This window comes from Perca flavescens, chromosome 15 (assembly GCF_004354835.1).
Source record: "Perca flavescens isolate YP-PL-M2 chromosome 15, PFLA_1.0, whole genome shotgun sequence".
Classification (NCBI taxonomy): Eukaryota; Metazoa; Chordata; class Actinopteri; order Perciformes; family Percidae; genus Perca; species Perca flavescens.
The window spans coordinates 17,792,839-17,809,578 of NC_041345.1; the positions used below are offsets into that span (position 1 = coordinate 17,792,839).

The 16,740-nt window shown below is 40.4% G+C and overlaps 2 protein-coding genes across 2 annotated transcripts in view; both read left to right on the forward strand.

Moving 5' to 3' along the window:
- The window catches only part of plcl5 (phospholipase C like 5), an 83,740-nt gene extending 70,541 nt beyond the window's left edge, over window positions 1-13,199 (forward strand). The window contains exons 5-6 of the mRNA XM_028599340.1: window positions 7,543-7,652; window positions 11,357-13,199. Coding sequence (XP_028455141.1) covers window positions 7,543-7,652; window positions 11,357-11,797 — 551 coding nt within the window. The 3' untranslated portion in view covers window positions 11,798-13,199. The remainder of the gene's footprint in view (window positions 1-7,542; window positions 7,653-11,356) is intronic.
- A 1,137-nt stretch (window positions 13,200-14,336) lies between these two features.
- hcrt (hypocretin (orexin) neuropeptide precursor) lies at window positions 14,337-15,951 on the forward strand. The gene is made up of 2 exons (XM_028599341.1): window positions 14,337-14,420; window positions 15,580-15,951. Exons 1-2 carry the CDS (start codon window positions 14,337-14,339, stop codon window positions 15,949-15,951), a joined length of 456 nt encoding a protein of 151 aa, XP_028455142.1.
- The last annotated feature ends 789 nt before the right edge of the window (window positions 15,952-16,740 follow it).

The following is a 16,740-nucleotide window of genomic DNA, read 5'->3' on the forward strand; positions in this document are numbered from 1 at the left end:
ACCGTAAACAAATGTGGCGTTTTGGGCAGGCTAGCCTAAAGAGCACAACTGAACATAATATTGGCCCATCAGCCCATTAGAGTTCAAAATATCCATACAGAACAAGTTTAAAAAGAAAAAGGGAGTACAGTCCAACTAAAAGACACAGGCCTCCATAGCCATCAATGGGATAGCTCCGTCTGGACTCTTTTGAAGCATTAATTAGTGTGGAAAGTACAAGAAGGAGAAGAGAAAAAATAAATAAAAATAAAAATAAAACCACACTGATGACTGACACGTCAATTGAGCCAACAGTTCGGCGAAGTGGGCTAATATGGCAATCAGAGCTCGCTTACCAACATAAGTCCATAGACTGTAGTAGTTAGCTTAAGCTACTCACCCTATTATAGGCCATTCAAACAAAATTATGCGGTTTCTGTCTGTATGGAAATATCCAGGTCCGGTTCGGCTGCACTTTCCAAAAATGAGGAGGCCTCGTCGGGTGAGAGGAAAATCCGCCTCTGCCCGTTCTTGTCGGTGACCTGGAGCCTGGCGGGGAATAGCATCCTGTAGGAGAGCCCAGCGTTTTTTAGCTGAGACTTAACTGGAACAAATGCAGCTCTCTTCCTAGAGACTTCGGCACTGAAATCCGTGAAAAAGTGAATCTCCAATCCGCGAAAGGACAGAAATTTTAGAATGCGTTCCCTGGTCTGATAATGATGAATCCGTACGAGGAATGGACGTGGTCTCGGGTCGGATGGATTTTTCTTAGCCATGGCTGTCCGATGAGCCCTGTCGGCGATTGTGGTGGTAGGAAAAGCCTCGGTTCCAAAGGTCTCCCTCAGCAGTGTCTCAATGAATGCGGTTGGCTGTGATCCCTCAACTTTTTCAGGCAGACCTATTATGCGGATGTTGTTATGCCTAGATCGGTTTTCCAGATCTTCCACTTTAAGTTTCAGTGCTTCGTTATCGGTGGAAAGGGCTGTAAGTTTAGAATCAAGTCCTTCAAGCCTTGTCTGCGTGTCATTGAGCGAGGTTTCCAGGTGTTGAATGGTTGCATGGTGTTGATCAATAATCTCTCGGTCAGCAGTTGAGCAGAGAGTTTGGCTACTATGCATTCTTCCATGGAAGTCAGCAGCCTCTCCATATCACACAGCGTTAGCGGTGCGCGGCTAATGCTACCATCTGAATCCGCTGGTTTAGCTAGCATAGCTGCGTCATCTTAAATTACTTTCGTAATTTGTTGGTCCGCCAGTTGATTTGGCTTTTTAGTGGCCTTCTTCATGTTATACAACGTTTGCACAACTAGTTGTGTAATATCAGACGGATATGACTAGGATTTTACCAGGATTTGAACAGAGTGATCCCAGTTTGCGACCTACTCCGCCATGCATCAAACCGGAAGTCATGAATTATTTTTTAAACATGGTAAAAATGTCTTGATGTGTTTTTTATGACTCCAGCTTGCTTAAATAATGCAAATGTAACCAAAAAAAATTAAAGGGGGGTAGTTGGTAATTTGTTGCCATATAGCAACAACGCGCATTTGTGGAAAGTGCCAAAAAATCCATTATTTTTTTAAAAACATGCTTTTATTGAAAAACAAAAAAAACAAATTCAACTTATATTTATTAAAATGTATAGTCCAATGTGTTTACAGTGAAATTTGTTTAGTTTTAATTGTAGTTTGCGATAATTATTAATAATAACACTGTAATAAGACAGTTATATACATGCAAGAAATTAATTTACATGAATGTGTAATTAATAAGTCAGATAATATATTAATTAAAAATGGCTGGAATAACATAATATACATACATTTAATATTTTTTCCTTTTGAAATATTATAAATAATTGCAAACATAGTGTCAGAGTAGCCTAAAGTAATGTAACTCAATCTGAGCCCATTAGGCTGAGTGGACCCATTTCACTTCAGTATTTGCATGATGTTGCTATATGGCAACAAATAAATTGTAGCCTTTTACAGAAAAAAATATTGCATTTTATCTGGTTTAAATGATGAAAATTGAAAGTTTAATTACCCCAGATAACAGTTGAATTTTTTTTTTTTCAAAGAAATGCTTCTAAAATAAAAAAAATAAAAAACTACATTTTGGCTGATACTGGGACGTGAACTTCAGTGTGACACAAGCATAGACAGTATATAATGAACCAATAGACCCCATTGCTCTGGACGGAGACCAGTGAAGGCTATTAGAAGCACTTTTCCGGTGATGGCCAGCTTTTCTGCGCAGCCTCCAACTGAGAGAATGTGACGTGAGCAACGTGTCTGAAAGTTGTAAGTCTTCTGGTAGCTGTGCCAAGAGAAATCTCAATCATTCCCAATCTTACAGATACGGAGACTGTAGGTGTATGTAAGGAGATAACATGGGCACAGGCTAATTATTGATCACTAACATGCTAGTTAACATTAGTAATTAAACCTAAACATCTCATGTAAGTCAAAACTGCCTGCGAGCTTCTCCTGTACTATACGGTAATTCCTCTACTATGCGACAGTAAGTCACTTGGTTATGACACAATCGTTAGCCTATTTTTACAAAAACGTCTGCTACGGAGCCATAACGTGAGGTACAAGGTAATGGAGCCTTTTATACATTCTCGTGTTTCTTTGGAACTAAACAACGGACAAATAGAGTCTTTAAACGCTTCAGATGTAAAGTTATTCACAGTCAAGTGACGTAAAAAAAAAATGGCGGTCAGCGGAATGCTAACAGGAGGTGATGGCCAGTTAGCAACAAAATGGCGCCATGATGGCTCGAGTTCTGAAGCGAAGCTTACCCCCTTGGACACAAGTGCAGAAAAGGGGTGGGAAAACAGGATTTCCTGGTTAGGTGATGTCATCAAATATATGAAAGTTCAAAATAAAAGACCCATTTACACAATTAAACAGAAAATGCATTTTATATAGTTTATTGTGAAAAAAACTAAGAAAAAGAATGTGTTGCCATATGGCAACACCATGCAATAGAGCAAATAACTCATATTTTCAATATTTCATTCCTCTGGTATAGTTCTTAGTATTTTGAAAATGGCTTATGTTGTACCCCTACATAAGGGAGGTGATAAAAACAATCTCAACAACTGTATACCAATATCCAAATTGCCATGTCAGTCTAAGTTCTTAGAATCTCTGATACATTATCAATTTAAAGTATTTCTGTCTAGAGCCTCCATTTTAAGCCCATTTCAGTCAAGCTTTAGAGCAGGGCACAGTACTACAACTGATATTACTTTGGTCGTAAATTACATTGTATCAGCCTGAGATTTAAAAAAAAAAGCACTGTGCCGCACTATTTGTTGATCTTTCCAAAGCTTTTAACACAGTACACCATTTCCTGCTCTTACAGAGGTTACATAATATTGGCTTTGATATTAATGCTTGTAATTGGTTTAAGAACTACCTATCAAGAGACAACAATCTGTTAAATTGGAAAGCTACAATTCAGAATTTTTAACAGTAACAAAAGGTGTTCCACAGGGCTCAATCTTAGGTCTAGTTCATTTCACCATCTATATCAATAATATCATTTAATTTTTAGGAAACCGTCATGCCCATCTGTATGCGGATGACACAGTGCTGTATTATGTTGCTGATTCTATTTGTCTAGCAATTTAAAACTTACAGCGTTCCTTTAATATTCTGCATGAAGCTCTTAAAGACCTACGACTTGTACTAAATGCTGATAAAATGTTGGCTATTTCTACACAAATGAAAGGATCTCCCCCATTTTTGTAGAAAAAGGGTTGTTGAAGCAGTTTTCATGTCAGTCTTGGACTATGGTGATGTGCTTTGTAGACATGCATCCTCTTCAACTCTTAAATCTCTGGACTCAGCCTATCACTCTGCCTTGAGATTCATAGCCGGTCATGAATGGTACACATTGTATTTTATATGAAAGTGTTGGGTGGTTTTTTCTCCAAGAGAGATGTGATACTCACTGATATCTCTTTATCTATAAGGCCATTGTTGGAAAAATGCCATCTTACCTTACAGGACTTCTCTGTTACTCAGAGGGACATTATCAGACTCGCTTTGCTGACTCGCTTTTGCTTCATGTTCCACGAGCTCGGTCTGAACTTGAAAAACTGCTTTTAACTTTATATATATATATATATATATATATATATATATATATATATATATAGAGCAAACTGTAAGCGGAGCATTGAATATTAAACCAAAGAATTGTATTATTCAATAATATATGGCTCTGTTACATACATGTTACCTCTTCCCTTTGAACAAAGATGGAGTCTAAAGTTATTTTCAAAAAACAAGCTGCCACTGGGCTGATGTATGAAAATGAAAATCTATTTAACGAAAGACTTCTCCTGACAACACTGGAAGTGAAGGTATCTGCCTACTAGTCACTGAAAAGAGCTGAGGACTAAAAAAGGAATGACTTCTAATTATGGTCTTTTTCTGAATTTAAGCATATTATGTGTCTTCGATGTCTTTGCAGTGAATCAAAGCTGGGGTGGCATAAGGTCAGTTGTCAGGAACTGCCTGGCAAGCAGGCTGAGACATACAGCTTTAGGAGGAGTTTGTTCTAAAGCCCAGAAGATTAGTAATGGTCTGCGTGGGCTAAAAAAAAGCTGGACCTACTGATTGACTAATTAAAGGTTAGCCTGCGTTGCATGACTTCAATTTTATCCCCATTAGCAATGCAGCACATTGTATGGTAAACTGCTATTGTGGCCATTAAGGTGTATGTGAGGAGCTGGCTAGATGTCTTTTGTTCTGCAGACTTTGTGTTGCACACTGCAAAAGTGAAAAAAGTGACCTTAAAAGCAAGCAAATTATTATATCAGTAATACTTTTATTAGGTATGTTATGTTTTTTGTGTGTTAGTTAGATAAGATTCATGTTAACAGATTTCTCTTAAACTTCATGATTTGGATCCATTTGCAGAACTAAGAAACCTTTTCAAGGATTTATTATTATTAAGAACATTTTGGTATTTTATCTTGAATTACAGTTAATGTACTGGAAGTTAAAAAGGTATTTTGATATCCGGGCATTTTATATCTTTCTAAAAGAACAAATCTAGAGGATTGTCCATCCTTGCCTGAGGTATGCACTCTCTGTATAGCTCCTATACTTAAAGAGGTGATAGAATGATTATATAGGGTATTTCACACTGTTCCTTATGATCTCCTAATGGGGTATGTAACATTAGTTGGGCTGAAAATGGCCTAGCTGATATTTTATTGGCCCTTATGCATCCCTGTGTTTTGGCCCTATTTGTAACAAGAGCTTTTCTTCCAAATATGGTATCCTCATGAATATTTAGATGAGCTGCGCACTGATTGGTTGAGCGAATTGCCATATGCACACATTAGAGACGCGCGCTGATTGGTTGAGCGAATCGCCATGCACACACATTAGAGACACGCGCTGATTGGTTGAGCGAATCTCCAATACACACACATTAGAGACACGACAGAATCTCATATTCCAGACACCTCAATGTTTCCTTACCAAATTCACTTCTGAGACTTTTTTATGCGAGAAATCAACTATATAAAGCTCAAATTGTTTTCTTATTTTACGAAAATTGATGGCTAATTGCAAATTTGGTAAGACATGTCAGACTTTAGGAGCTCCACACAGTCTGACGAGAAAGCGGCAGCCTGCTGGGCTCCATACCCAGGTCAAAGTCACCCTTTGTGGATTATTGCACTACGGGGCTCCGCGGCTGGCTGCCGGTATAACTATAATATATTTACAGTTTGAATTTTGTCACGGCAGTGATATCACAGCTACCCCAAGGTCTTACAAAGCTAACGTTGTGTCCAATTTGAATTTACGGTATTTTTATGAACTCAGGGTCTTGCTAGAAGGAGCAGCTAGCTAGCTAGCTATATGTCCCATTCAATACAATGGGGAAATATCGCAGCTAGCTAGCTACACTTTTGGCATAACTATAGTATATATACAGTTTGAATTTCGTTACGCCACTTATATAACATCTACCCCAAGGTCTTAAGCTTAAGGTCAAGCTTAGCTAACACTTATCCGATTTTGGATTTCAATTGAATGCATTTTTGTGAATGTCAGAGTTAGGAGGAGGCTTGCTAGCTCTCATTGATGGACTCCAGCTCACCGCAGCTATATCAATGAGACTCGCGGACAAGAGGCGTTTATTTCCCCGATTGTTTGTTTAAATAACTCAACACACATATCCATTATAAGATTAACTGGAAACTGCGGGCTGCGGTAAGAGATTGCGGGTGTAACAAGCTCGCTGACTGCGCTCTCAGTCACTCACCGGCCGGCTGGTAGCAGGAAGAGGGGAGAGAGAACAGCAAGTTGCAGGCCCTAGAGCTCTGTCAGGGCTGCGGCGTGTGGTAGTCCAGTCACCCAGAAAAGGGTATGTTTGCGCGGGTATTGAGCACCGGGCCTCAATCGAGCTCACAGCAGGCCGGGGTCTGTGACGGAGGACAGGCAGGGCAGCGATGTAGCAACCCAGGCAGCACCGGCCGCTGAACTCCGACACACAGTCGGACAAAATTTGCAATTAGCCATCCATTTTCGTAAAACGGCCCATATTTGAGCTTTACATAGTTGATTTCTCGCATAAAAAAGTTTCAGAAGTGAATTTTGTAATGGAATAGCAGAGATCTGCGTGACCTAGATTCAGAAAACTACCTGATCTCAGGTCAGTTGTGTAGCCTATGTAAATGTTGGGACATGACTGTTCTTTTAATACACCAATGGGCATGAAAAAGGTACAGGTTTTGAGATGCTTACGTAAGCAACTAGCTTTGTTGAGATTTGCCCGTTTTCAGCGGCAGTTTCAAAATATGAGATTTTCATAGTTAAGGGGTGTCAATGGGATTTTGAGCTTATATATATGTATGTCCTATTTACCCACCGAACTGTCGTTATTCAACTATGACAGGGTAAAATCGGTTTTGCATTCTATAACCCCTTTAAATATGTTTGTGCTCTGGCTACCTCCCTACAATGCACAATAGATATGCAATTAAAAGGAAATGCACATACTGTATTTGTACACATGCATATACAGTAGACAGCATATATACATAGAGAGGTGGGTGTTGATGGCGCACATGCCTTTGGTGTGGGAGCTCTGGGTTCATTTCCCACTGCGATACATCAACCAATGTGTCCCTGAGCAAGACACTTAACCCATAGTTGCTCCAGAAGCGTGCGACCTCTGACATATGTAGCAATTGTAAGTCGCTTTGGATAAAAGCGTCAGCTAAATGACATGTAATGTAATTTAATATACATGTATATGTACACACACACAGTTAGGTGTGGGGCAAACATATTACACTAACTAGAGATAATACAGACATACATTATACAAAGCCAAATTCTATAATTAGGTTTAATTGAAGTGAAGTCCTTAAGTGTCTGTACACTTAGTTTTATTTTTTATATATTAGTCTAAGACCGACTTTTTCTTGCTGAAATGTTATTTTTGCATTGCAGTTTTGTTTTTAGCTTTACTGATATAAAGTTTATAATGTGTATTGACATGTAATGTATGTGTTTGTGTCCAGGTCTGGACTTCCATGAGGACCTGCATCGCATTGGAGCAAAGGAGGGTCTGAAAGGCCGCAAACTTCAGAAGGCCATGGAGAGCTACGCTTGGAACATCACTGTCCTCAAGGTGAGATGGACTGCACCACACCTGGCATGTGGCCTTCAGCACAACAAAGACCCTTATAATTGTACTACTCTACATATGTCCAGTTTGTGTAAAGTACTGGCTAATACCTTTGATTGATGTCAACATGTGAGATTATTTTGGAGACTATAATCAGCTGGATAAGCAATCCCAGATTGTGTTCCTAAGATAAATACATGGTGTCTTAAGAAAGCTCTCTGGGATAATTGCATTGGCCTCCTCTCTAATCCGTTAATCTCCTAATTAATTGCTGTTGTTACCAAACACACTTTATTTATTTGCTCATTTAACTATCTTGACAAGACATGATAGGATTGTTCACACTTGTTTATAGACACACACATGCTGCACTTTTATTCCTCATATGGGTACATTGGGTCCCTTGAACTTGCCTCTAAGATGATCCTCAGCAAAATGCATTCTTTTCCCTGTCTGCCCCGTGACACGGTAAGATAAGGTAATCCTCATCTCATTGCCTCTATGAACCACAGTGGTAATGCCAGCACTGATAAAACACTACATTGTTAAGTAAGTACAGAGCAGCCAGGATATTTTTATCTCATCTCATCACCCTGAAATCATTTAGTATTGAGTGAAGAAGCTTCCTTGGCTGAGCTTTTTGCTTGAGTGCCAGGTTAGGTAAATGTTTGATTGATTTATTCTTCTTTGCCTTTTCATGTCTGTCTTTTCAGATAGAAAGATTTTTCAATTAACTGATTAATAGTTTTGTCTAAATGTCCAAAAAATTGTACCCAGAAATCATGTGACATCTTTAGATTGCTTGTTTTCCCCATGTCTGAATAGATTTAATTTACAATTATATAAAACTGCAAATTCTCAAATTTTGGACACCGAAAACTGCTAGGTTGATACATGACCTCAATGATTAAATGATTATCAAAACTGTTACTGCTACATTTTGACTAAATGTTTCAGCACTAGTGAAGGTAATGGCTATAACACTAATAAATCAGTGTTAAAGGTATTTGTGTCTTGCCTTTTTTCTTTGCACTAATACAGCAGCCGTATGTGCAACAGCAAGGTTTATCTTAAGTAAGCTTCATTGCACACTTTAGAATTGGGAAACGCATGTGCTTAAATAGTTTAACAGGTGGACACTCACATAATCCCTTTCTCACCCGCACTCCGTCTTTACCCATAAGCCCTGAACTCCTCCCATCCCTGCTTTGTCTCTCCGAACACACACTTCCCTCTTTCGTCCTTCCCTAGTTCTCTAATTTCTTCAATGAGCCACATTCTCAACATGAAGGCATCTTGGTATCAACATAACTCCTCCTCTTCCTCCCCCTATTCTTCAATTGTAAGCTGTGTCTCATACTGAACATTTGGTGAAAGCTTGGTGCATGTTTGCCAAGGCTGGTAGCCATGCACAGTTATTTCACCTGTCATCCTCTCCAGATCCTCAGCAGGCCTATACACACTCACTGGTAGATTGTGGGGAAGCTATGAGGAAGTAAGCATGAGAGAAAAAGTTGTGTATTCTCTCTGTTTCCCAAACTCCCTCTCCACCCTTACTTTGACAGTTACAGTCAGATCAGAGCTGTCATGGTGAATGAGGGTATTCTCCCGTTTCTACCAGTCATACCAACCTGTCACTTATCGTACCTCGCTGCCAAGAGAAAAGCAAAACCAGGGAGACAGAAAGAGAGGCTTTGAAGCAAGTGTCAAGCATATTGTAGTTCCTTTTTTAAGAAGAATAACAGGCTCCAAAACTATATTGATTCTTGTTGTCTCCCAAATCATAGATTTCAAGCTCATAGATTTTGTCTGTTTTGTTCTATATACATGATGGTTCAAGTATTTAGGCATTTAAATGACGGTTCAAGTTGAGATGCATGGGTCTCAGTCCTGCTCGTGCTCCGCTGTCACAAACCATTCCCTGTCTACAACCTTAAAATAATATACAGTAAAGGCTGGTTATTGAGTGTCCAATTTCTATCAAGGGAATAGACTGGTTTTGATAAACAAGTTGGAGATTAGGAGAGATTTTAATGAGGATATACTGGTGGGATTTGGTGGCTGCCCTTGATTGGCTTAGCCCCCTGTGGATAGTTTTAGACCAGCTGTAAGGGTGAATGTACCCAAATACAAGTGTCTTTGTGATTTGGCTCTGGCAGCACAGAACCGGCTTCTTGCTATCTTATTTTATGCCTGGTGAGTCATGACTTACATAATTTCTGTTTTTTCGAACATATGACTTATTCATGCTCGTGTTTTGCGTGCTGGAGTGGCTCAGGTAAAAGGCCACTTGCAGCGTATTAACATCACCTGAAGTAGAGCGTTGGGTGTTGTGTGCAGGGCAGCACCTTTTTTCTCATTCAGCAATATGTCACACTGCTGTGCCTGCCTTGTGGCACTGATAACTTCATCTCTTTTACCATTTACAGGACACTTTAGTCTGGTGCAGAACAGGTCAGCCTGTGCCTCTTCATAGGGATGTTAACTTAACGAGCTGTCACAGCGGGTCAGACCGAATCCAGAGGAAAGTTCAGTGGGAGGGAGGGAGGGAAAATGCACAGATATACAGCTGAGAACTGTTTTTAACTTGCTCGTGAACAAATGTTGGAGGGATGGTGGGGTAAAGAAAGTGTTGGCCCGGACACAATGAAAGAGACGGCAAGGCTGCCTGAGGGGAAGAGTCAAGGATTTAAGGACTGTAGAGTTGGAGAGACTTTTTAAAAGCATGTGGTCAGATTTTTTCTTCTTTCTTTTGGCCAGTTCTAATAATATAAGCACCTCTCACACAGAGAAAAAAAACGCCTGTGGAGAAGACTCTACCACATTTCCATATGGCAGAGACGGCTAGCTTAAGGTGGCAGGCTGCCATGGCAGTGGCCCAGATTGACTTGACAGTGCTGTAAAGCAGGATGCCTGCCCTGACCACTTCCTCCACATATGGCAGGGATTCATCTCTGGGGTGCTCCTAAATAAGGAGCAGAAATGTAGTATTACATTATCCCCATATAACAGCACTATTCAGTAGCTGAGTGGAGCAGTATAAAGGGCTGGCAGGCAACCAAAGGCCTTCATTCAGTGGCTTTATACTGCCCCCCTCTGCATCTTATAAGTTAATGCACAATAAGAAAAAAATCCTGTACCACTTTTACCTGATGGTTTCCCCCTTATTTAATTTTTATTTAACAAGTTTAAGGTCCTTTTGAGATTAAACTCTTAAAAAAAAGGCCAAAAAGGTAGCATAAAACTAGATTATGCTATCTAACTCAAATACTGATACAAATTAAAGATGCAGTGGGTAGAACCTCCAGAATTTGAAGAAGAGTGAGACCTCTTCCTGCAGCTCTCCCCTCTTTGTCACACGGGTAATGTATGCGCAGAACAGCCAATAAGAACACGCTTTCTCTCTGAAATGACCTGTGATTGGCCAAAGTCTTCCGCAACGGCTAGATTTTCTGAAGCCTGAATATAGAGCCGAGAGAAGGTGCAGAAGTCTACTTTTCACTCAGACCACTTGAGTTAAAATATGCTGAAAGATTATTATGAAATTATTGCACAATGACGCCAAAAATAAAGTGTCTGCCCAAGCTTTAAAGCAGCCCTGAGGAAATGGATATCAAAGATGTTTTTCTGCTATTTCCGTCACCTTTAAATCTGATATCATAACGTGTTGTTAATAAAGCTGCTTCTCTTTCTGTCTCCTGTCTCAGGGCCAGGCAGACCTGCTGAAGCATGCTAAGAGCGAGGCACTTGACACTCTGCGTCAGATCCACTGTGCAGCTCAGTCCTGTGGTCTCAGTAAGAACGGAGCGGCTTCGCCACAGCTCCAGCACCATCCTCACCACCAGCCACAGCAAGTCCACATACAGCAACAGCCTCAGGCCAAGACCCACCCACAGCCTCCTCCACTGCACCAGTCCCAAACCCAGCCACAATCCCAATCCCAGACAGCACCACAGGCTTATCTCCATCCCCATTGCCAGCTACCAGCTCTCCCTCTGGTTCAAACTGTTTCAAAACCACCGGCCTATACTCAACCCCCACCCCTCCCCCAGTTTCAGTACCAGAGCCAGCAGCAGAGGGCAGCAGGCCCTCTGGACGCCATCCATGAGAAAGAGATGGTCGGTGGCGATCCCTTGGGATCATGCTGACCCGCAGCCTGTGCCCACAGAGAATCCTACCCAAAGAGAGACAGACAGGGCGAGATGGAGAAGCAGAAGGGTGTCGAAGAAAATCTGGAGGCCAGTAACGAAAGGGAGATGGGTGAAGTGGCTGATAGAATTAAAGAGATGATAATGGTGAGGAAGACTCGTCATGTTAGAAGTGAGACACAAGTCTGAGAGCAGGTTTGAGTTGGCTGAAGTTGAAAAGAAGAAGAGACCTCACACTTCAATCACACATTTTGAAACAGGAAGTAAAACTAGAAAGACCATGTTTACCTTTCTCTGTCATGGATTTGGAAGATAATTGTCCATCTGATCCAGGAAGTTTAGGTCTCTTCAGTCTTCTCTCTTGTGAAAAGCCAAAACGGTAACAGCTGGTAACAAATGTGTGGTGTGTGTTTCTGCATAGGAATGTGCTCAGCAGTTGGATATCCCTGTCTCTCTCTCTGGGCAGTGCTAATTACATGCCCCTCCGTTATGTTCTCTAGCTCTGTGGGTACAGGCTTTACCTCACTCCATGTGTTTGAGCTTTTATTTTTTCATGTTCATGCACTCTTCCTCTGCCATCTTAGACGTAAAAGCTAAGTGCAAACCCTCACTCCTTATAATGAAAAGGACGGCATTTTCATTTTAAGTGCACAACATAGAGCAGCTTGACCAGGCTGAGCTCTGTAGGCATCACAGATGTCCATTTTAGCACAAACCAGGAAGCTGTATAGCCTAAAAAGAAAAACCAAACCACACCTGTTGATGTGTTCAGTCACACTGATGCTCTTCTTGCACCCCTTGCTGGTGTCAACCTCAATTTAGCCCGGTGTCATTCCATTGGATATAAGTTCTGCATTCCTGGACTCTCCCCACAGGGTCTCCTTCTCTCCTCCCCAGGGGCTGTGTGTGTGACGTTACGTGAGTCTGTGTTTTGGTCCCCAGGTTGGAGCTAGCCCACGTCTGTTAGTGGAGGAGATCAACCAGCCAATCACGACTGGAATAGTTGACTCTGCCTGTTAGAGGAAACATGGTACTGTCAATAGAAACAAAACAAAGTGAATATAGATGTAAACTGTATGTAAAATGTACGAAGGGAACATATATTGCTAAAATAATTCTTGCAGACACAGACATTAATGATTGATATTATAATAATTGTTGTTAGTTCTATTGATATTCTGATTCTTTTTTAACATTACTTCCACATATACAGTGATTTGACACATGATGTTGTGTGGTGCAGATCAGGAGAACCAGTTCATGTGGAACTGGAACGAGGGATAACTGGTTAGCGCCACAACACAAGTGTCAAATAATAAACCTGACATGTGTTTCACTGCAAAGTGAGTGTGGATTCTGTAAAAGCTCCTTTAAGTGGCCCATTAAAACTGGCTTCATTGTTTATTCTGTCTCCTCTCGTTCATTTCTCTCTCTCGCTTCTAAATGAGGATACATGCAAATGTTATTCATAAGAATGGTGAATATGCCCATTCTGTCATTTTTTCACTTGAATTTTAGCAATGTATCAATCAGTACCCGGACTGATATTTTAGTGAAAATGATTTCAGAGAATGACTTCGAGTGAAGTGACTTTTTCGATCGCATTCAAACATCGCTAGCGCTTTAGAGCATTTTAAAACCAGCTTTCACAGCGAATCTGAAGAAATCAATAAAAGGCTTTGATTGCTTTTGATGCACTGTGATGTGTTAATTCTTCTGCTCTAAAATTCTATTCTTATCAATAAACAAGAAGGAGGCCAATTATTTGATAATTAATGAGTTTGTTGTTTCAAAGTAATGCTTCCTGTTGTCCATAAGATGGCAACTGATATTAAGTAAATGAGGATGAAAAGATGAAAAACCACATTGAAAGTAAAAAATTGCTTTCAATAGATATTTGTCATCATGTTTACTTATGAGAGTGCCGGTATTCTACGGTTTATAAAGCAGATTATGTGGAAGCAGCAGTCTAGCAAAAGCGCGTGGCCTCCCAAAAGAAGGCTAAAGGCTTCTGTTTTTTTCAAGTAAAATCAAATTCATCAACACTGTTCACCACACAAGTGAAAACTCTGTGTAGGAGCTAGACAAAGCTGCTCTTGATGTGTCACTATGCCACCTTTTGTACGAAAGAAAAAGGCCCGAACCTCATTAGCATGACTTTTGAATGAGTTTATCATTAGCACTGAGGAGGGGCGTCTTGGCTTTTTTTATATTTATATTTTAGAACTCATAGGACCCATTAGATAATTGACTTCCTTCCTTCACTCATCAAAATGGTATGTTTGCATAAAACGTTTGCATGGGGGCACAAAGAAATACCTGTTGTTCATTAAAGGTCCAGAGAAGTCCCCTTGGAGATGACCTGCCACAGGAGACTAATTAATGGCAGCCAGCATCACATCAACCCTTCAAGAGCCAAAGAGCAAAGAGCAGAATTAGTGGTTTTGTGTCATGTTTGTGGTTGGCCTGAATGACGTCCATCGTTGTGGACACCACAGAACATTATAAAAGACATTTCTTCTTCCCCCGGGAAGATCAGATGACTCCCCTTCACACAAGCCAGAAGATGCCGTGGTTCCCCATCAACTTCCAGAAAGCTGCTGGGATGGACATGTCTAACAAGGTAAGCTGCTTAAATTTGATTCCTTTTTTATTTAGAAGCTAGCAATTTGTTTGGCATTGCACATTTGTGGTTTTTAAAGTTGCATAAGGGTGGTTACTAATTTATGGGTAAGTGAGTCTTTCTACTTAAGATTTATTTATATATACCAAGACAGGCGGCTTACTTTAAAGCTTTAGTGCGGAACTTTTTGTTATTAATGAACATCCGTTACATTCAAGCCATTGCCAAATGAGTTGCTACAAAGCTAATTAAGACCATCAGCTCCACACAACTCTCTCTGTATTTCTCAGTATGGTATGTTCAAAAGATTGTGTAGTCCGTCGACTTTCGCGCACAGAAACTCGAGTGAAGATAATTACCTCTTCTGAAGAGTCCATGTTTTTTAATCCTCCGTGTCTTCCTTGGCTACTAGCAACTGTGTGGAGGAGGGGTGGGGGCTGTGCGTGATCACAGAAGGCTTGTATCATGTGGACTCGCCAACAGTTTTGTTCCTCATGAGGGCGACAGAAACTACACACTATAGCTTTAAGGTGTTTTGATACATTTTCTGTGTTAATTTCTAGATATACTGGAAGTATATCTAGAAATTAACACAAAAAAGGGAAAAAGGATTTTTGTTGTTGTGCATATTTACAGTACAATTGACATTGACAGTGTTTCACCATGTCCCTGAGATCCTAATTTACGTGTTCACATGGTTAAAACACAGAACTTGGTTTGCATTTACAGGGAACTGCAGGGCGTCCTCTTCTACAAAACGTACTCTGTTCAAGGGATCAATAATGATCATAACTGGGACATTTTAAAAACACTATCTGAGGGGTGAGGCATGAGTCATGGGTAATCAATGTTATTGCATAGTATTTTACCTAGTTCATTGTAATTTGCATTTTCCATGTCTTGTTTGTTTTTTATCGTCATCTATAGGACAAGGGTTGCCAATGAGCCTACAGGCTACATGTGCCTCTCTGTTATTATGTGTCGGGTTTTATAAAAAACATTATTTCTCTGGGAATTAGGCAAATTGCTTAGCCATGACTATGCCCACATTTACAATGATGTGAACGTTACAAAATAAAATGCATTGTGTACTGATGCCTGCAGATTATATTTGTCTATCAGTTAATTTGGGTGTAAACTAATCTCTTTGGCCCAACAGAAAGTCTTGGTGCTGGTTTTGATGTTGCTGCTGTCTCACCTGGCCTGTAATGCTCACAGCACGTCTGAGTGCTGCAGACAACCAGCTCGCTCCTGTCACCTCTATGCATTGCTGTGTCGCTCCGGCAGCAAGAACTTAGGGGGAACACTCACAGGAGACGCCGCCGCTGGCATCCTTACTCTGGGTAAACGGAATGAAGATGAGCATCTCCTGCAGAGCCGACTCCACCAGCTCCTCCAAGGATCCAGGAACCAAGCAGCAGGGATCCTGACTATGGGGAAGAGGACTGAAGAGAGGGCTGGAGACCAGTATATGGACTGGATGGCTCAGTCAGGATCTATCATCAAGACGCCACTGCCTGTTTTAAGTTAAATACCTCAAGGCATCAGTACACTGGGACTCTGGGAAAATGTAGTTGGATTTATTATTATTAATTATTATTTTTGTATGCTCAAGTAAAAACTATTTTGTGATTTTCTTTGAACTGTGCCTTTTTGAATGTGATTTGCTGTGCAGTGCACTTGGCCTATCAGATAACATTAGGAAGATGTGTAATATTGTAAAAACATACGTATATGGAAAAGGCCTTGTGGTGTAATAAAAATATATAGCTTCCAACTTGCCAATTTTTGGGTGATGCACTTCATTTCATAGAAGAAGCTTAATGTAAGTTTTGAGAAACAGTAGACATGGATCTCTATAGCTAGTACAGATTAAACAGTATGTCTCTAAAGAGTGTGCTATATCACTTGGTTCAAAAAATAAAGAACAGCTAGAAAATGAAAGGTAACAGTAAACAGACAGCAACATTTTTTTCATGATTTTGCTAAGTTCACACCTAATGTGCAAGTTATGCTATGTAAAGACTGTTTTTGCATAACAAATTAAGCTTGAAAGTGGTTGAGTTGGGGGTATTAGCAGGGAGGCTGCATTTCTTTCCAAATAAAGGGGAGGGTTCAAAGCAAATACAAGATTGACCAAATAACCCAAACAATTTGTGTACAGTCCCTTACACTCAGCTTCTATTTTGATTTAGTACAGCTTGCACATCGGAGCCCATCACAGTGTGGGAATAAAGTGGAACACAAGATGGTGCTGATATGATAAAAATGCAAATCAATGAGCAATTGTGTGCTCTATTTATACTTCCTAACCAAGACC

Bases quoted from the DNA above. Each gene is read 5' to 3' on its own strand.
- hcrt (XM_028599341.1), top strand. From the start codon at position 14,337: ATGACTCCCCTTCACACAAGCCAGAAGATGCCGTGGTTCCCCATCAAC. The intron at 14,421-15,579 runs GTAAGCTGCTTA...TTGGCCCAACAG, and splicing joins GGATGGACATGTCTAACAAG to AAAGTCTTGGTGCTGGTTTT.